Source organism: Danio rerio, chromosome 7 (assembly GCF_052040795.2).
Source record: "Danio rerio strain M-AB ecotype USA chromosome 7, GRCz13ab, whole genome shotgun sequence".
Taxonomy (NCBI): Eukaryota; Metazoa; Chordata; class Actinopteri; order Cypriniformes; family Danionidae; genus Danio; species Danio rerio.
The window spans coordinates 34390261-34408775 of NC_141027.1; the positions used below are offsets into that span (position 1 = coordinate 34390261).

Here is an 18515-nt window from a genome sequence, read left to right on the forward strand (position 1 = left end):
TGAGCACTAAGCTGAACCAGAGGTTTGTTTAGTCATAAAAGAATATTTTCATAATGAATAAGCAAATAAGCGTTAGATCATAAAATCAAGAATAATGAATGTGCGTAAATACCTAAGCTGGGCTTCTGCCAATGCTGAAATAGCAACCACTACAAAAATACACTAGAAAATATCACAAACCATCAGCTTTTAACCATTAAAACCAGCATATCTGAATGGTTTTCTGTGTGTATTTTAGGACAAATTCCATTACGATTTTTTGGGCTTAACAAACATTCAACCATTAGAGGTCAACAAACTGAGATCCAATGAGATTATTAAAGTTTCCATCAATACTTAACTCTGAGTGATCAGTCATGTCATTCCAAGGTAAGTTATGTAAGAAATAAAGTACATCTAGGCTAGCCTGAAGGGCTTTATTCTGTATAAACAACAACCTGTATGTACTTTATTCCTTATATAAACTTGTATAAATATCCATAAACATAGCCGGGTCGAGTTGTGTTGTGAGAAAATGCAGCGCATTTTGTAAAATGTTCGATTTGTGAGAAAATACAGTAGTCATAGTCATAATGACAAAATAGTCATTCAGTCATTTTCATTTCGGCTTAGTCCCTTTATTAATCTGTGGTCACCACAGGGGAATGAACCACCAACTTATCCAGCATATGTTTTACACAGCGAATGCCCTTCCAACTGCAACTCATCACTGGGAAACATCCATACACACTCATTCACACTCATACACTATGGACAATTTAGCCTACCCAATTCACCTGTACCGCATGTTTTTGGACTTGTAAGGGAAACCGGAGGACACGGAGGAAACCCATGTGAGCAAAGGGCGAACATGCAAACTCCACACAGAAATGCCAACTGGTCCAGCCAAGGCTGGAAGCAGCTACCTTCTAGCTGTGAGGGGAACGTGCTACTCACTGCGCCACCGTGCAGGCCGCAGTCTAAATTGTCACTTTGCAAAAATCTAATTTTTTAATTTACACAGAAGATAATGTTTTATTTCCCAATTAATTGCACTTTGAAATCTGTTATCGAAATGCCTTTAGGCCCCAAAACACACTGTTCTGTATATAAACAACCAATCAAACAAACCGTTTTCCCTTTGAACTGTCTAATATTAAGTCCAAACCTCAAAAACAGCTATGAAGAATTCCTCATCAACTCAATTTAAATCAACACAAAAATGTCTGTTTCTCCTTTAATTTTCCCTTTACCAATCTCACGCTGACATAAAATGTTCATTCTGCCAGACACTAGGGCTAATTTTTCCTGAGAACTTAAGTGACTAGTCCCAGACTAACACTATGTAAACATCTGCCGTTTTTTTAGCGGCTCTATGCTGGGAATACGGCTCTTCTCTGTCACAGCATGGTAGAACACGGTGTGGCGTGATCCGCCTGACTCTGGCAGTGTGTTGGGCACAATGAGGGCATTTATGGACCTCAGACAGAGTGAGACAGGGCTGCTTCTGCGGCAGAGTTCCTGGCAGATGTGCGGAGGTTTAACGCTACCACAGCTATTCCTGTTGAGCAGCATCCAAGCATTACTGCAGCAGTGAAAGCCCAGTGTGGGTCCACTGTTGGCCCAGCGCGGGTCTCCTCCAACTGCTTGACTGCTCCCAACACTTACTGCATATGGAAGGCATGTGTGATCCTCCTCCCAGCGTTAAATGAGGATCTGGATGCTCTAAACATTTCCACTGTTTGAATATTTTGCACACCTTAGGAGCGTGCTGCAACACTCGGCTATAATGAGAAGTGAAGCGTGTTTATACATGTGCTCTTTCCCTCTCCTCTGATTTTTATGCTGATTTTATGGCCTTTAACAGGCTTTGGAAAGAGAAGCAGGTTTGTGTGCCCACGCCAGTTAAAATGGACTCATCGGTATTTCATAACTGCCTCTTTTAACATTGCAATCCTGACATCACTGTTTTAGTCAGAGGGAGATTATTGACTGCATGACTCAAAACGTGTACAGTAATTAGCCTTTCACCAACACAAAATAGAAATAACAAAATAAATTATTTTAAATGCATAATGAAGCCTGCACGAAGTACATTAATAATACAATGATAATAATTAAGAAAATAAGGTACAAAACCTGTCACTGGGGCGGTACCTTTTCAAAAGGTACACCTTTGTACCTAACAGGTCCACATTATTACCTTAGGGTACTTATTTTTAAAGGTTCAGGACACCATGGAGTACCTTTTTTGATATTTTAACAGATTTGTGTGTGTTGAGCATTAGTTAAGACTATGTTAGCACCTGTCAGCTTTACTTGTGAGGAAAACTGGATAATTTTAAGCAGTTGTCAGCTAATTTCATCTTCCGGGTTTCAAATAATTATTGGGGTGGGTTCAAAATCAGTGACTAGTGGAGTGATGGTGCGTCGGTTTCTCATTATTATTTCATAGCGAAGTTTCTTATCCAATCAGAAGATCCTGTTTAATTATTAATGAGAGCACATGCTTTCTGAAGGCACGGCAGACCTGCCAAGCTGTGAGACCCAATAAGTGGCTGAGACAGCATCCGTGCATGAGTATTTAGCCATTCATGAAGGTTGTGTTTGTTTCCATGATCCATGTTTTTTTTTTTTGCATGTTTTTTCCCGCGATGCTATCAGGGCCGATACAGAAAAGCTGTTGGTTTGTAGCTAGTATTTTTGTCAGGAGAGCTGTACGAGAATTGAAGAATGGCAGACTTTGTCTTTTGTCAGTTAAGTTCGTTACCATTCAGAAATATCACCTATATCCGTGTTGCTGTGTTTGCCTATGTTTAAAATCTCCAGATTACCAGCAGGGTTAATGGTTGAAATAGACATGGCAATCTCCACTGTGTCTGCATTTAGACCCGGGGATTGAGGAGGAGACATTTATATTGTTTATATAAACACGATTATCTTTATAATGATAGAACAAATTGTGGTTATGTGTATATTAAATTATAAATAAAAAATGTAGCAGGACATTAAATTACTTATTGCTTATTTCTTTGCATTTTAACTTTCTCAACTATCAGATCATGGATCTCAAGGTTTCATTTTGTGAGCCAACTGACAGTTGTTTGCTCCCCTCTTTTTACCCTGCTCTGCTGGCCACGCACACTCCACCCTCTGCTCGTAGCACTCCACACCCATCTCTGAGCAGTTTTTTTTTTTTAATTCTGAGGTGGACTTGAACCAAAAGAAAGGGGTTTCATGACCCTTTAAGACACCATGAGGCATACATTTGTACTTTTTTGGTACTAATTTGTACTTTTAAGGTCCAAATCTGTTTACTCGCCTCCGGCACTTGGACTGCAGCTCTGCACAAGACCTTGGCAAGTGGAGAAATGATCGTGCCTTGTTCTCTCGAGGTTTTTTTCTGCACTTTCGCCAACTAGTGAAGTTTTTTCCTCGCCACTGTCGCCACTAGCTTGAATGGTTTGGGATCTGTGGAGCGGCGCATCGATGGATTGCTCTTCAGTGTTTGGACTCTCAGTAGTGATTATTAAATCACACCGAACTTAGCTAAACTGAACAGACCTTAAACTTTAAAAAATGAACTACACTGTTTCAATTTACTATGATCTTTTATGTGAAGCTGCTTTGACACATTCAACATTGTAAAAGCGCAATACAAATAAAGGTGAATTGAAAAAAACTGTGTCCTATTTTGTACTATTATTTCTGAGAGTGTTTGCAGTGCAATATATGACTAAATTCTCATCAGATATGAGGTTTGATCTCCTAGTCCTGCATTGAATCAGCAGTCAGAGAAGGAGCATATACGCAAGAGATCACATGAGTGCATGTAAATGATACGGGGCTATCTAATAGCTCACAGTAACATGTGTTAGCTACCTCTTTGCAAATATTTTGGAGCTTATTTATGGGTTGGCTTATCCCCATCAGCTCACACAAGTCAGTGTCCTTGAGATTACAGAGAGAAACTTTGGTTATTACTAATGTTTGGAGGAAGCACATTTATTGATCAAAAAACTGACTGAAACCTGTCAATTTGACATTTTCGGTCACTGAAGCTGGAATGTATATTTTAATGAGAAACAAATGCATAATGTAATGAGATACAAATGATACAAAATTAAAAATCATTTTGTGTTGCTTTAATTGCAAGAGTTGCAAAAATTTTACTTATTTTTAATTTAGTGCATGGGGGTTGCCTCATTATCTTTAATTTGGGGGGCTTTTTGTTTATTTTGTTGAGTTTCTGACCCTGATGGTGAACTCGGAGCAAGCTTAAGAGAGACTATTTTCAGCATGTTATGATGTGGATGATTTATGTTATCCGTTACAACACTTTTCAGACCTGGCCCCCACATTTCACCACAGACTATACTTCAAAGCACCAAATAGTTGCCCAGTGTTTATCTTTTAGGACTCGTTTCAATTTAACACAAATCCGTTTTCCTGGCAAAACCAATGAATCCTGAAAAACAAATCAATGTTTCAACACCTTGTGCTAATTTCACAACATTAATCCTTTCTTATCATTGAAATAAAGTGTTATAGAATGTTCTGTCTACTTTATCTTACTCTCCATGTTTTCCTTTGAAAGCTGTTTTTCACCTTAGTCTTTCTTTCTCATTTGTCTTCCATATCGCTCTCTTTATGAATGGGCTTTAGAAACTTGAAATGTATACAGTTTATGTCAAATACTTGTTGAAAGATTTGGTTTGTTATAAATAAAAATAAGACATATAACTATTTATAATTAGAAACAGAATAAGGCTAAGAAAAAAGATATCAACAGACAGAGTGCAAATCACTGAGTGAATAGTTTTATAGCTTTGCTGCAGCATTCATGAATGGGAAAATTTAAATGAAAATAAGGATCATTATATTCAGATTAAATAATATAATCTAATGGCTTTATTTTTGCTATAATGTATCAGTGTAACATTTAAAAAATCTATTAAATGTAATGGATTAAATTGTTATTTACAAATCTAATAAAATAAATGAGATTCATTCATTTTATCATTAGATCCTTATTTATCAGGGGTCACCACAGCGGAATGAACTGTTAACTATTACAGCATGTTTTACACATCGGTTGTCCTTCCAGCTGCAACCCTGCATTGGAAAACATCCACACACACAGAATACAGAAAATGATACAGAAATGTCAACTGGCCCAGCCAGAAATTGAACCAGCAACCTTCTTGCTGTGAGGTGACAGTGCTAAGTAACCACTGAGCCTGTGCAGCCAAAATAAGATACATTTGTGTATAATTTATGACAACAAGACATTAGTGCTACCAGATGCTTAATTTACTGAACTGAACTCAAAATACTTCTAATTAACATAGTTCAGCAAGAACACTAATAAACAGACATGTATAATCAAAAAAAATATTTGCTACGATTTGCTGCATTTTCCCTCTCCTTTTTTATAGTCTAGGGTGATTAATTGAGCACAGAGGGCCCTCTTGTGTGCAAAAACACGGAAAATATCCTTCCTGCCAGACAGATCATCATTTACGGTCTTATCCATGTTTGTGTTGGTAGCTGTTGCTCTGTCTCTCTCATTTTTCTCTCTCCTCTTTCTGTCAGCTTCACGCTTTCTGTTTGCTACTTTCCTATTTTTTTTTTTTTTTTTTTTTTTTAGATGGCATGCTTTAAACTGGTCCAATGGACCTAGATGATTCTCACTGTCTCTCAGTCTTTTAGCAGACTGTTCTCAAGTGCTCATTCTGACAGAGCCATGTATCCACACATGAATCCTCCCGGGTCTGTGTGTACAGAGGACTGCAGTCTTTGGCTGCTGCTCCTGCTGTGCTTCTCACTCACTAATAACTCAAAAACCTGCACAGCCACTTAGTTTAATCCTACACAAACACTCAAGTATTTACAGGGAAGCTTTAAAAAGAGAAATATAAGCCAGAATAGCCCATTTATATCTTCAGTTTATTTAACATAGGGTGTAATGCTGGTGGCGAGGCAGTGGCGCAGTAGGTAGTGCTATTGCCTCACAGCAAGAAGGTCGCTGGTTCGAACCTCGGCTCAGTTGGCGTTTCTGTGTGGAGTTTGCATGTTGTCCCTGCCATCGCGTAGGTTTTCTCCGGGTGCTCCGGTTACCCCCACAGTCCAAAGACATGCGGTACAGGTGAATTGGGTAGGCTAAATTGTCCGTAGTGTATGTGTGTGTGAATGTGTGTGGATGTTTCCCAGAGATGGGTTGCGGCTGGAAGGGCATCCGCTGCGTAAAAACTTGCTGGATAAGTTGGCGGTTCATTCCGCTGTGGTGACCCCGGATTTAATAAAGGGAATAAGCCGACAAGAAAATGAATGAATGAATGTAATGCTGGTAACTGATCACTTGACAGGATAAGACTTACAAAATTATGAAAAAAAAATTGTTTACAAATGAAGAGTTCAGATGCAAAAACCTCTAAGTACCGTCTGAAATTTCCATCGAAAATGAACATTTTCTCAGCCTCATTTTAAACACAATGAAAGGGCTTATCCTTTGTCATAAAAGTGAAATCGCTGAACCTACACATAGGAGTATTATAAAAAAATGCTCATTTTAGAAGAAAATTTCAGATAGCATTTAAAGGATTTTGCATCTAAACTCTTATTTAGATACAAGTAGATCATTTAATTTAAATGTATGCAATTTTACATACATTAATATACTGTATGTACTGTACACTCACCGGCCAATTTTTAGGTACACATTACTAGTACCAAGTTGGACCCCCTTTTACCTTCAGAACTGCCTTAATCCTTCATGGCAGCAATTCAACAAGGTACTGGAAATATTTCTAAGAGATTTTGGTCCATATTGACATGATAGCATCACGCAGTTGCTGCAGATTTGTTAGCTAAACATCCATGATATGAATCTCCCATTCCTCCACATCCCAAAGGTGCTCTATTGGATTGAGACCTGGGGACTGTGGAGGCCATTTGAGTACAGTGAACTCATTGTCATGTTCAAGAAACCACTCTGAGGTGATTTGTGCTTTACGACATAGCGCATTATCCTGCTGGAAGTAGCCATCATAAGATGGGCACACTGTGGTCATAAAGGGAAAGACATGGTCAGCAACAATACTCAGACAGGCTGTGGCATTAACACAATGCTCAATTGGTATGACCATGCCACGTTCAAAGTCACTTAAATCACCTTTCTGCCCCATTCTGAAGCTTTGAGCTCACAAGCGGTTTATTTGGCCTACAGCTCTCTGAGTTGGTTTTTGGCCCGCTTTAAGAAAAAGTTTGGGCACCCCTGATTTGTGTGATGTTATGCATATTCTCCACAGTTGGCCAGTTTGTGCCTCAGGTCTCAAATTATCTGCACACTAAACTGAGAGTAGCAAACAAAAGGACCCATAAACATGGGTTTTGGAAGTTTTGATGACTCCTTACAAGCAGCCCAATAAATCATCATGGATTAACGAATAAGGAAAAAAAGAGCACCCGCACGGAGCTATTTATTCAAATCCACATGTGTGGCTCATTAGAGGTGGTGGTTTCTTCTACACACAAACATCCTCTGATCTCACTAATATGTACTAGTGCTTTGGGAATAAACTAAATTACACAATAGGGAAGGAGTGCATTTGTTTATTTCTTTATTTAATTGTTTACTTTTTTCTTTTTGTTTGAGGATCATGATCTCTTCTTGCTCACCGCAGAGGTTTTGTTTCCATTTGTGATCAGTGGGGAATAATCAGAGCATAATCATTTTGGCATGTCTTGAATGAAGCCTGAATTGCTCAAACTCTTAGTAATGGAAGACAAAATGCCCCCCACCATGTAGGATTGTTTTGTGCTATGTAGATACCCTCAGCAGAAGAGTGTCATTATGAAGCTCTGCCAGGAAAGACTGACTGAGAAAGATGAGGTACCCCTACAGGTTAAGAGATGACTAGTACAACTGCTACTGATTATTGGACTGATCAAAATGTAAACTGAAATGCTGATCTGTGCTTTCATATACTTAAGCATATACTGAACACATTCCATAGATGACATGAGTAAATATTGTGCCAACTGGAGTTTTCACTTTCCTGAAAGATTCTTCAGAAATCGGCTAACTGCTGGACTGTAATGTGCGTGTATGTACATTAATCTCTGAATATTTCCATATGGAAAATATATAAATGAATAAAGGGGTTGTGAGGGGAATAGCTGAGCTGACCACAAAACAGCTGGAAAAAGCTCCTCAGCACTTCTTCAACAAACAACTTCAATTCCATTGCTTCTCCCTGTGGATATTTACTTCATCTTCCTCCATGTTCTGTTGACCTTCACACACAGTGAGGCAAATCAGTATCTATAATGGCAGGCTGTAGATACAAATACATATAATTTCTGCTGAGCATGACTTTACAAATATAGGGTCAAGTTGGCCTCTTCTTTTCCAGTTCAGCATTATGTAACACACTTTTAAAACTGTGTTTTGTAGTTGTTCCCGGGTTGTTGTCTTAGTTACAAAAAAAAAAAAAAAAATCACAAATCTGGTTTGTTTTTAGTCTCTGGGTGTATTATTTAGTTTGCGTTGATTAAATGATTCATTTAAATGTGCAACTTTGTAATTATACTTTCTTCCAAGGATCAACAAGGCTCTTAGAAGTGCATCATGAATCTTTTTCAACTTAATGGACTAGTAAATCCAGAGCTTTATAGAACTGGGCAGAAGAGCAGCTATCGGAGGCTGGTGTTAGGTCACCATTGGACTGATTTCCTGGAACATGTGTGTGTGTGATAAAGGAAAAACTCAAAGGGACCAAAGTCTTCATTAGCCTTCTGACGCATCAGGGAGCTCGTAAACTAAAGAGATTTGTAAGTCTTCATGCTTGTCTAACCTAATCAGTTGTATTCTCTGCTTACGACTGCACTTGTTGATGGTTACTTTCATATGGGACATAGATAGCTTTTTAATGTTCTGTGGCCTCCCGTACTGCTGCCATCTGGCCCCCATTATTGCGGTTTCTGCCCCAGGAGCAGTGTGCAGTTGAAGATAATACTTTAAAAAGTAAAAATAAATTGGTCCATATGTACCACGTTGGAAGTCTTTTGTATCTGTAAGAAAGCATTTTGTAAGAAAAAGATCACTCTGTGAATGTTAATCCATTATTTTTAGGCTCTGAGAATTAAGTTCAGTTTTCAGTGAATCAAATGATTCAGTTCACAGAACATGTCTGAATGATTCATTCATAAGGTCAAGTAACTGACTCATTGAGCCAGTCAGCAGTTCGCAGCTTACTGGAGGGAAAGATTAGCAGACAGTGAATAATAGTTTGCTTTGCTGTAATGTACTGCTGTGGCAGTACATTGATTTAAATGAACCACTTTCATGACAACTTCGAGGTTCTGTCTTTTTTTAGGCTTAATGTGTTTCAGCTCATTCATCATAATTATAAAACAACATCATCACCATTTCTCCATTTGAGAATGAATAGTTACATACACACTGCTACTAAATTTGCTTGTCAGTTGACCTTTTAATGCTTGATCATTTTCTGTCATTTACAGTAGTGGCAAACACGTGTGCAAAAACTTCTCTTCTGTCTGTATAGAATTCGACATCTAGTTGTCAATGACAAATTTAAACACATTGCTAAGTTTATATGCGAAGTGCAAAAACAAAACAAAAAACCCCAATAAAGATACAGGAAGTGTGGTGGCTCAGTGATTAGCACTGTAGCCTCACAACAAGAAGATCGCTGGTTTGAGTCCTGGCTGAGTCAGTTGGCATTTCTGTAAGGAGTTTGCATGTTCTCCCCGTGTTCGTGTGGCTTTCCTCCGAGTGCTATAAGTGAATTGGATTAACTAAACTGGCCGTAGTGTATGAGTGTGTGTATGAATGATAGAGTGTATGGGTTTTTCCTAGTTCTGGGTTGCAGCCCGAAGAGATCCTCTGCGTAAAACATATGCCGTAATAGTTGGGAGTTTATTCCGCGGTGGCAACCCCTGATAAATAAGGGACTAAGCCGAAGGAAAATGAATGAATGAATGAATAAATGAATGAATGAATGAACGAATGAATGAATGAATGAATGAAAGAAGACACTTCTTGGGGTTGCTAGATCTGCCTAGCTAAAGCAGCAACTAAGAACAGGGCCAAACCCTAAAACTCTTTCTCATGAAAAGACATCTAGAGATCAATCTTCAAAGCAGCCTTCCAAACATGGTTTAGTTAAAATTAAGGACAATTCCATGCCTTTGGGTGCTGTAATACTCACTTTCCTTTAGCTTATTACCTGCTTTATCAGGGGCCGTCACTGCACCGAACCAGCATTTTCTCTGCCAATTGTTGTACACAGTGGACCTTCTTGTTGTAAGGCAACTGTACTAACCACTTACCGCCCCAATGCTGTAATATCTATTTTTTAAATAGTGTATGCTACACTAAACATGCTAAAAGCCAGAGCATTGCTGCGGTTACCAAGGTGTTAATCGTCACAAGTTAGGTAATGAGTCATGTTCCGTAATGTCTTAAAATAATATTTTAGAAAAAAAAAATCACTCATTAAATGTACTGTATAGTTGTCAATCCTTCAGCTTTACAGGGTTTATGTGGCTAATGTCATAAATGTAAGCAAAAGCTGATGCAATATTCATCTTTTTGTTTAAACTGTTATTTTAATATTATGCTTTTTATACTCTGTGCCTGAACCTATTGATCTTCTTCTAATAGGTTGTGTAGGGCATGATGTTGGTGTATTCTGTTTCATTGGCACACTGGCCATGTTCCCCAGCATCTGCACCTTTTATGAGCATCTTGCTCAAAAGCTTCAATAATTGACTCTTATTGCCCAGCGGAAAATACCATGGATTAATGACGAAACAACTGTTCTCCCATAATTCTTCCCTCTAAAGATTACAACTGGCCTGGAGTTCCAGTTCAGGCAAGGTTCATGGCATTTAAGTCAGTGCCCATTTTATCCTTGCCAAGCTTATGGCATGAATTCAGTTCAACCACAAAGGAACTGTGTGCAGCCATCATTTTCTTAAGAGGCCCGCCCAAAGACACCATGATGATTCAATAGTATTTAAGATCCATTTTTTGTGTGTGAAAATCCTGGCGGAAGTGTGTAACTCACATGATTCTTAGCCACAGATTGGTTATAATCATCATTGTACATGTGTTTAAAACTGATGCTAAATTAAAACTTTCTATAAAGTGAAAGGAAGTTGCCATTACTTGAAGACCCCAGTTATTAAGATCATTAGCAGGGCAACAGTGGGGGAAGTTCTCCAGGAGCTGGCATCATTCCATCCACTGGGGTTTAAGAGACGGGCTATGTGTGGAGAGAGGGAGAGACGGCCCCTTGTAGTGGATATCTGCTGTAGGAACATTGGGGGAACCAGGTTCAAAGGGGGGTATACGGCGTCTGAGAAGACCATAAAAGTGAAGCACTCTTTAAAGAATAGATTTTAGTGGAACAACTTCCAGTGGAGTGGAAAACAAGCCTCCTTTTCTTTCTCTCTTCACACACGGACTCTGATTTACTCCCTGCTTTTCTCCATTCTAGCTCTTGTTCATTCTGCATCTGTGGTGATTTTTAATAGGGTTGAAGGGAGAGCTATTATTCAACAGGAAGTCCACTTTTTGCTATCAATGAGATGGTAGGGCACACATCCGTGCCATAATGAAGATACATCACAGCGGTATTCCCTATGACCTCATTCACAGACAAATACCAGACTGAGAGGCTATTTGCCAAGGATTTAATGTTGTAAAAAAACACATGTGAGCGTCTTGAAAGGTTTGTGTTGTGTGGGGTGGAGTTGTCTGTTGGTGTGTGGGTATATGTGTTTGCTTAAGAGCCATATGGTGAAATAAAAGCATGCTGGCAGTGTCTGAACAGTGTCTGTAAAAATGATGAAAGACGGTTGTAAATCCAACAAGGCCGAGCAAACGATGGCCGACGCTCTGCTGTGATACTTTGTGATCCAGTTCTTGGAGAGGATTCCAGAATCCATCTTCATATATCATATATGACATCACGGCTTTTGCGACAAGTTTCCACAAAATGTTTGTCTGCTTTTCTTGGAATGCGTGGTTCATTAATGCCTTGGGCTTAATAAAAGTGGACGGAGTATATAAGTGTGAGCTCACTGCTGACTCTCTCTACAGGGGCCCTCAGAGGAAAGCTGACGAGTAGCACATCTTGATGCCGAAGCAGAACAGCTCCTGCTTAGTCTCACGCTCTGTCACGACCTTTCGTCATCACTCAGCCATCCTCTTTAGGTAATCGGCACATGGAGCCGGGAGACCTGTCTATGGGAATGAAGACCTCCAGTATGAAGAGAGCACCCTCTTTTCAGAAGCCTGTCAGACACACCTCCAAGACAAATTGAAGGAGAAGGATGCACGGTGGCCATCTGTAGTGTCTGCTATTGTCCTAAATTAGGATGGCCCAGGGCTCTTGAACTCTTGACTAACTTTCATACATGTCACTCATTTATTCATTCTCTTTTCGGCTGTTTCTTTTTTAATCTGGGGTCGCCACTGTGGAATGATCAGCCAACTTATCCTGCCTATGTTTTATGCAGCAGATGCCCTTCCAGCTGCAACCCATCACTGGGAAACATCCACAAACACTCATTCAAAAACACACACACAACGGACAATTTAGCTTACCCAATTCCGTATATCACACATGTTTTTAGACTTGTGGGTGAAACTGGAGCACCAGGAGGTAACCCATGCTAACACAAGGAGAACATGCAAACTCCACACAGAAATGCCAACTGACCCAGCCTGGGCTTGAACCAGCGACCTTCTTGCTGTGAGGCGATTTCGCTACCCACTGCACCACCGTTCTGCCATGTCACTGTTCTTGTATTTTTTAGCATTTAACATTAAACTGAGAGTTTAAAAGAGAGAAAATTTGAAAAAAGAAGGCATACATGCTTCTGAGATGTGACCCAACCATTTTTTAAAATTAAAATCTGTATATACAAACAAATATTCAAAATAAAAGTAATCTAAAATGTGCTGGGATGTTTAAGCCCAAATTTTGGAGTAAAATAATAACCAATCCAATGCTTCAGTTCATTTTTAATTAGATGTTTTAACCCAGGCATTGGCCATTTGTCCATATTTACCAACAATTAAACAAAATAACTTACAATTACTTGGTTGTTTTAGATTTAATGCAATGTTATAGATTTTTTATTTTTATTAGCTTTTTTTGCAGTGCTCATGATCAGATTTTAAATGTTCAGCATTTATACAAATGTTGCATGTTATTTTTCTTGATTAGAACACACTACCTCATGATTCAAAACCCATACAAGCAAAATAAAATGAATCCTTGTTGCTCCACATAATACATTGATATCTTATGAAGCAAAATGATACAATATGTTTTTGATGTATACTTTGGAGCTATATTAATATTGTTTTGTCAGTATGACTTTTTTTACTCTCAAAGTGGTGTTACCTAAGGCTTGTATTTTATGAATCATAAAATACAATGGCTTCATCTAAAATGCATCTTTGATGTTTAGCTGAAGTAGTAAAAAAGTTTACTACATCTTCAATAGCCTGAGTAAATTCATTCATTCATTCATTTTCTTTTAGCTTGGTCTCTTTGGTCATCAGGGGTTTTAGACATGCAGCGGAATTAACCTCCAACTTATCAAGCATATGTTTTACACACTTTCCTACTGCATCCCAGTACTGAAACCTGAGTAAATAAACACCTAATTTTTATATATTTCTTATAAGGTAAAATGCACCTTTAATAATTTTAACCACACCCACCTAGGCTATAATCTTGTACTTTTATTAGATTTGTAAGGAGTTTAGCAATTAAACTGAACATGGAGACATTACTTATTCATTAATTTTATTGCTGAAATTCTTTCGACGTCCAGCCCAATTCTAAGTTTTAGTGCCTTTCAGGAGCTCTAAAAGCTCGTGCAAACTCATGTTCCTTTAATGACAGCCCCTGTAATGTATGCTGCCAGTTATGTGTGCTGCCTTTTAAGTGAAGGAGTGACGGGCTTGTAATTTGAGAGTCTGACCGGGGGTATTATTATCTAAACCTAGCGCACAGTCTGAACGGTCCAGATGTTGAAACAGACACGAGGAAGGACAGGGCGAGCGTGTATGCGGTTCACGCATGTAGAATTCGCCAAAAACGCAGGAAAACGTAACCGCAATCTCAAACTAAGGACGCTTCTGTTTGTTTGAGCTGTTTCCTGTCGGCTTTGCTCGGCATTTTACGCTCTGGACATGCGTGGGGCTGGAGAGTTTGTGTGAAGTTTGTAAAGCAGAGCTGAAGGTAGCCTATTATTGACTGTGATAAGGGAGATGGGTACGATGGCTTCCCCTCTGTTCATACTGATAGCCTGTCTGCTCTCAATGCGTGTCGGAGGAGCCTTTTTTGCGGGACCCCTGTATCCAGAGATGTCCAACGGCACGTTTCATCATTATTTCGTGCCAGACGGCTACTATGAAGAAAACGACGATCCCGAGAAATGTCAGATGCTCTTCAAAATGATGGACAATCGCAAATGCACCCTGGACGAGGACCAAGACTCGGTGATCCGGGATGATTTCACTATTATCAAGCGGCACATCGAGGACGCCGCGCGGGTACTTGAGGGCATTGGGAAGAGCATCTCCTTCGACCTCGACGGAGAGGACAGCTATGGGAAATATCTCAGACGGGAGACGACCCAGATCAGCGAGGCGTTTTCCAACTCCGAGAAATCCCTTCTGGAGCTGGAGGTGAAGTTCAAACAGAGCCAGGAAAACGAGCTGAAAGAGGAGCACAAGATCAGCGACGACTTCCTCAATATGATCGTGCACACGCGCGACGTGCTGAAGGAGACGCTGGACATCTCACTGGGGCTGAAGGACAAGCACGAGCTGCTGTCACTCATCATCCGCAGTCACGGGACCCGCCTGAGCCGCCTGAAGAACGACTATATGAAGGTGTAGACAACTGCCTTTAGTATGTAGCCCGATAATCTCAATGGCAAAGCAGTCATTCCTTCCAACTGGTACCTATTCAATTGTATGTTACTTGTACTTGTTATTTAGTAAATAACTAATTTCACCATGCTACTAGCCTACATATTAAAGTTCTGAGTAAACGTTTCAAAACTAAACCTAACAAGTAGGCTACTGTACTGTTTGTATACATTCACTACAAAATAAACATAATTATCTATCTCAGTTGTTATTGCTAATCATCCCAGTAACTCAACAGTAAGGTTCTTCCCAAAGAATACTAATACTAATACTCCCAAATACTTTTCACTCTCTTCAAGGTTCTTTGTGGTACAAACCAAATGTACTTATTGCAACACTGCGATAAACCCTTTAGATTCTCCTTGTTACCTTTATTTTTTTGCAAAGCATGCCCTCGTTTATTAAACGGAAGTATAATAGCTGTCCATTAGTAAATACTAGAACACTGGAAACTATCGAGTTACTACTACATATCAGGAGTGAATTGATGTCCCAGTTAAATGTATGAAAAATGCTTCATTGCAAATTGTTGCAAACAATTTTTTAAGCTGGATTTAAACAAACAAGTTAAGTTTTTACTAAAACTTAATTACAAAATTTATTTGGTTTGTTTAAACTCATCCTATATAAATTGTTAACAACCACTTAACCTAAAAAAAATAATAAATCCAATGAATCCCTTTTTTCAGTGTACACTGTAAAAATGTATATGAACAATTAGTCTTGACAGCATGTTTTTAATTCATTGCAGCTTATTAAACTAAGTTTCAATGGTTCTTTCAAAGTTTCAAGTTCAATGGACTCATAGGGTTCATTTGATTCAGCTTAAACATGTAAGGCAACCAGGATTTTTTTTTTACAGTGTACACTCTCAGAAAAAAAGGTACACAAGCTGTCACTGGGGTGGTCAAAGGGTACAAATTTGTACTTAAAAGGTCCATATTAATACCTCAAGGGTACATTTAGTACCTAAAAAGTACAAAACTGTTCCTTTTAATATTTTTAGGAATTAATATATACTTTAAAGGTACCAATATGAACCCTTTAAGTAAAAATGTGTACCTTTTAAAAAGGTACCGCCCCAGTGACAGCTCATGTACCTTTATTTCTAAGGGTTGTGGGAGGAAAACCAAACATATCTATTGAATCACTTGCAATAGAGTAGCTGCAAATAATATTTAAATATGTTACCGAAAATATATAAGCCACAATCAGATTGCTTTAAAAATGAGTAATAGTAACATACAAATATGCAACACATTTTTTCAGGAATACATTTTTTTCTATGTAGCTACTTGGAAGAGAATGATGCAGCTATTGTGCAATAAATGAAAGCCGGTTTTCACTTAATAGCAGCAATCGCACATGATGGACAGCCATTAAACGCTTCAAACTTGGCAGTCTTACTGCCATTGAGTCCTTAGTCTAATGTAATTTGCAGATCATGATAATATGACTGGAATCTCAGTCTAACCAACATAGTCTTACCTCTGAGAGGAGACATACAGAGCACTGGGATTCAGTGTTGAGTTTCTTGTTATTTTCTCAGATAATGATGTACGCTGTGTTTGTGGAAACATTTGCTTATTTGCATTGGCATTACTTGAATGTTTCAGAGAAAACTCACACCGGTTAAACAGAAGGAATATAGTTTTCATTGTACAAAATGTTAGCTGTCATATCCATATTTAGAATGTTATGAGAGCATGTACTTAATCGAAGTATTCAATCTGACAATCCTCCACAAGAAAACGGCATAAACTTATTAAAACAGAAATCATCATTAATATTACTTTATATGAGAGTCTTGGAGGAAGAAAAACATTTGCTTTTCTTTGTACATGTTATGTGTTTGTGTGCCCTAAGAAATTTATATATTTTAAAATGAGCTTTTAAAATATTCAACTGTGAGTTTTTATATTTATGAAAAAGCTTAACTGCATTGGATTTATAAAACTGTTTGTGTTGCATTAAGTATTCTTGTAACCCTATGAAAGGTAATGGGAAAAGGACCATCTGGGCTGACATAACCCAGACAAACCAAGATGACTGCGGGCAGGAATATTGGACTTGAAGCGTTGTATAATGTGTAGTTCCATTCCTGAGATGTATGTTGTGTATGCTCCTTTTTGTAATAAAAATCTACAAGACAGTTTGTGTGTGTATGTGAGAAAGAGAGTGCAATAAAAGAGTGCAATAACAAAGTTTTAAAAGAATTGTTCGTTTAAAAAAAAAATTACACATCTTGTCCTGTAATCCATATAAATATTTGCTGGATTAAATTACATTTGCGATTTATGTAAAAATGGTCAAAACAGGACATCAGCCTCACAGTGGGACTTTTACTCATAAACATGCAAACAATTCAACAAGATGGAAACTTGCTATAGTGTTTGCTAAACTTTGGAAAATTGTTATAGTGTTTTCAATATCTGAATAAAGAAATTGACACTGATGAGGGAGACCCAAAACTATTAAAAATAAATAAATAAATAAAAATAAATAAATAACACTGTAAATATGGCTTAAAAAGTAAAGGGAACACTTAAATAACACATCCTAGATCTGAATGAATAAAATATTCCTATTAAATACTTGGTTGTTTACATAGTTGAATATGCTGAAATCACACAAAAAAAATCACACAAAAATGATTAATGGAAATCAAATTTATTAACCCACAGTGGTCTGGATTTGGAGTCACATGCAAAATTTAAATGGAAAAACACACTACAAGCTCAGCTAACTTTGATGTGATGTCATTAAAACAAGTCAAAATGAGGCTCAGTAGTGTGTATGCCTGTATGACCTTCCTACAACACCTGGACATGCTGATGGTCTCCTGAGGGCTCTCCTTCCAGGCCTGCGCTAAAGCATCCGACAACTCCTGGATAGTCTGTGGTGCAATATGGCGTTAGTGGATGGAGCGAGACAGGATGTCCCAGATGTGCTTAATTAGATTCGGACTGGGTAATGGGCATGCAAGTCCATAGAATCAATGCCTTCGTCTTGCAAGAACTGCTGACACACTCCAGCCACATGTGGTCTAGCTTTGTCTTGCATTAAAAGGAACCCAGGGCCAACCACACTGGCATATAATCTCACAAGGGGTCTGAGAATCTCACCTTGGTACCAAATGGCTGTCAGGCTACCTCTGGCAAGCACATGGAGGGCTGTGCAGCTGTCCAAAGAAATGCCACCTCACACCAATTCTGACCCACTGCCAAACTGGTCATGCTAGAGGATGGTGCATGCAGCAGAACATTCTCCATAGACTCTGTCACATGCTCAGTGTGAACCTGCTTTCATCTGTGAAGAGCATCAGTGGCGAATTTGACAATCTTGGTGTTCTCTGGCAAATGCCAAACATCCTGCACAGTGTTGAGCTGCAAGCACAACCCCCACCTGTGGATGTCGGGCCCTCATAACACCATCATGGAGTCTGTTTCTGACCGTTTAAGTAGACATGCAGATTTGGCACCTTCTGGTGGTCTCTTTTCAGGGCTCTGGCATTTTTTCTCCTGTTCCTCCTTGCACAAAGGTGGAG

The 18515-nt window shown here is 38.8% G+C and overlaps 1 protein-coding gene across 1 annotated transcript; it reads left to right on the plus strand.

Moving 5' to 3' along the window:
* Positions 1-14064: 14064 nt before the first annotated feature.
* fibinb (fin bud initiation factor b) lies at positions 14065-15619 on the plus strand. Its single transcript, NM_001017873.3, has one exon. The coding sequence runs from the start codon at positions 14303-14305 to the stop codon at positions 14933-14935; it is 633 nt and encodes a 210-aa protein (NP_001017873.2). The 5' UTR covers positions 14065-14302; the 3' UTR covers positions 14936-15619.
* The last annotated feature ends 2896 nt before the right edge of the window (positions 15620-18515 follow it).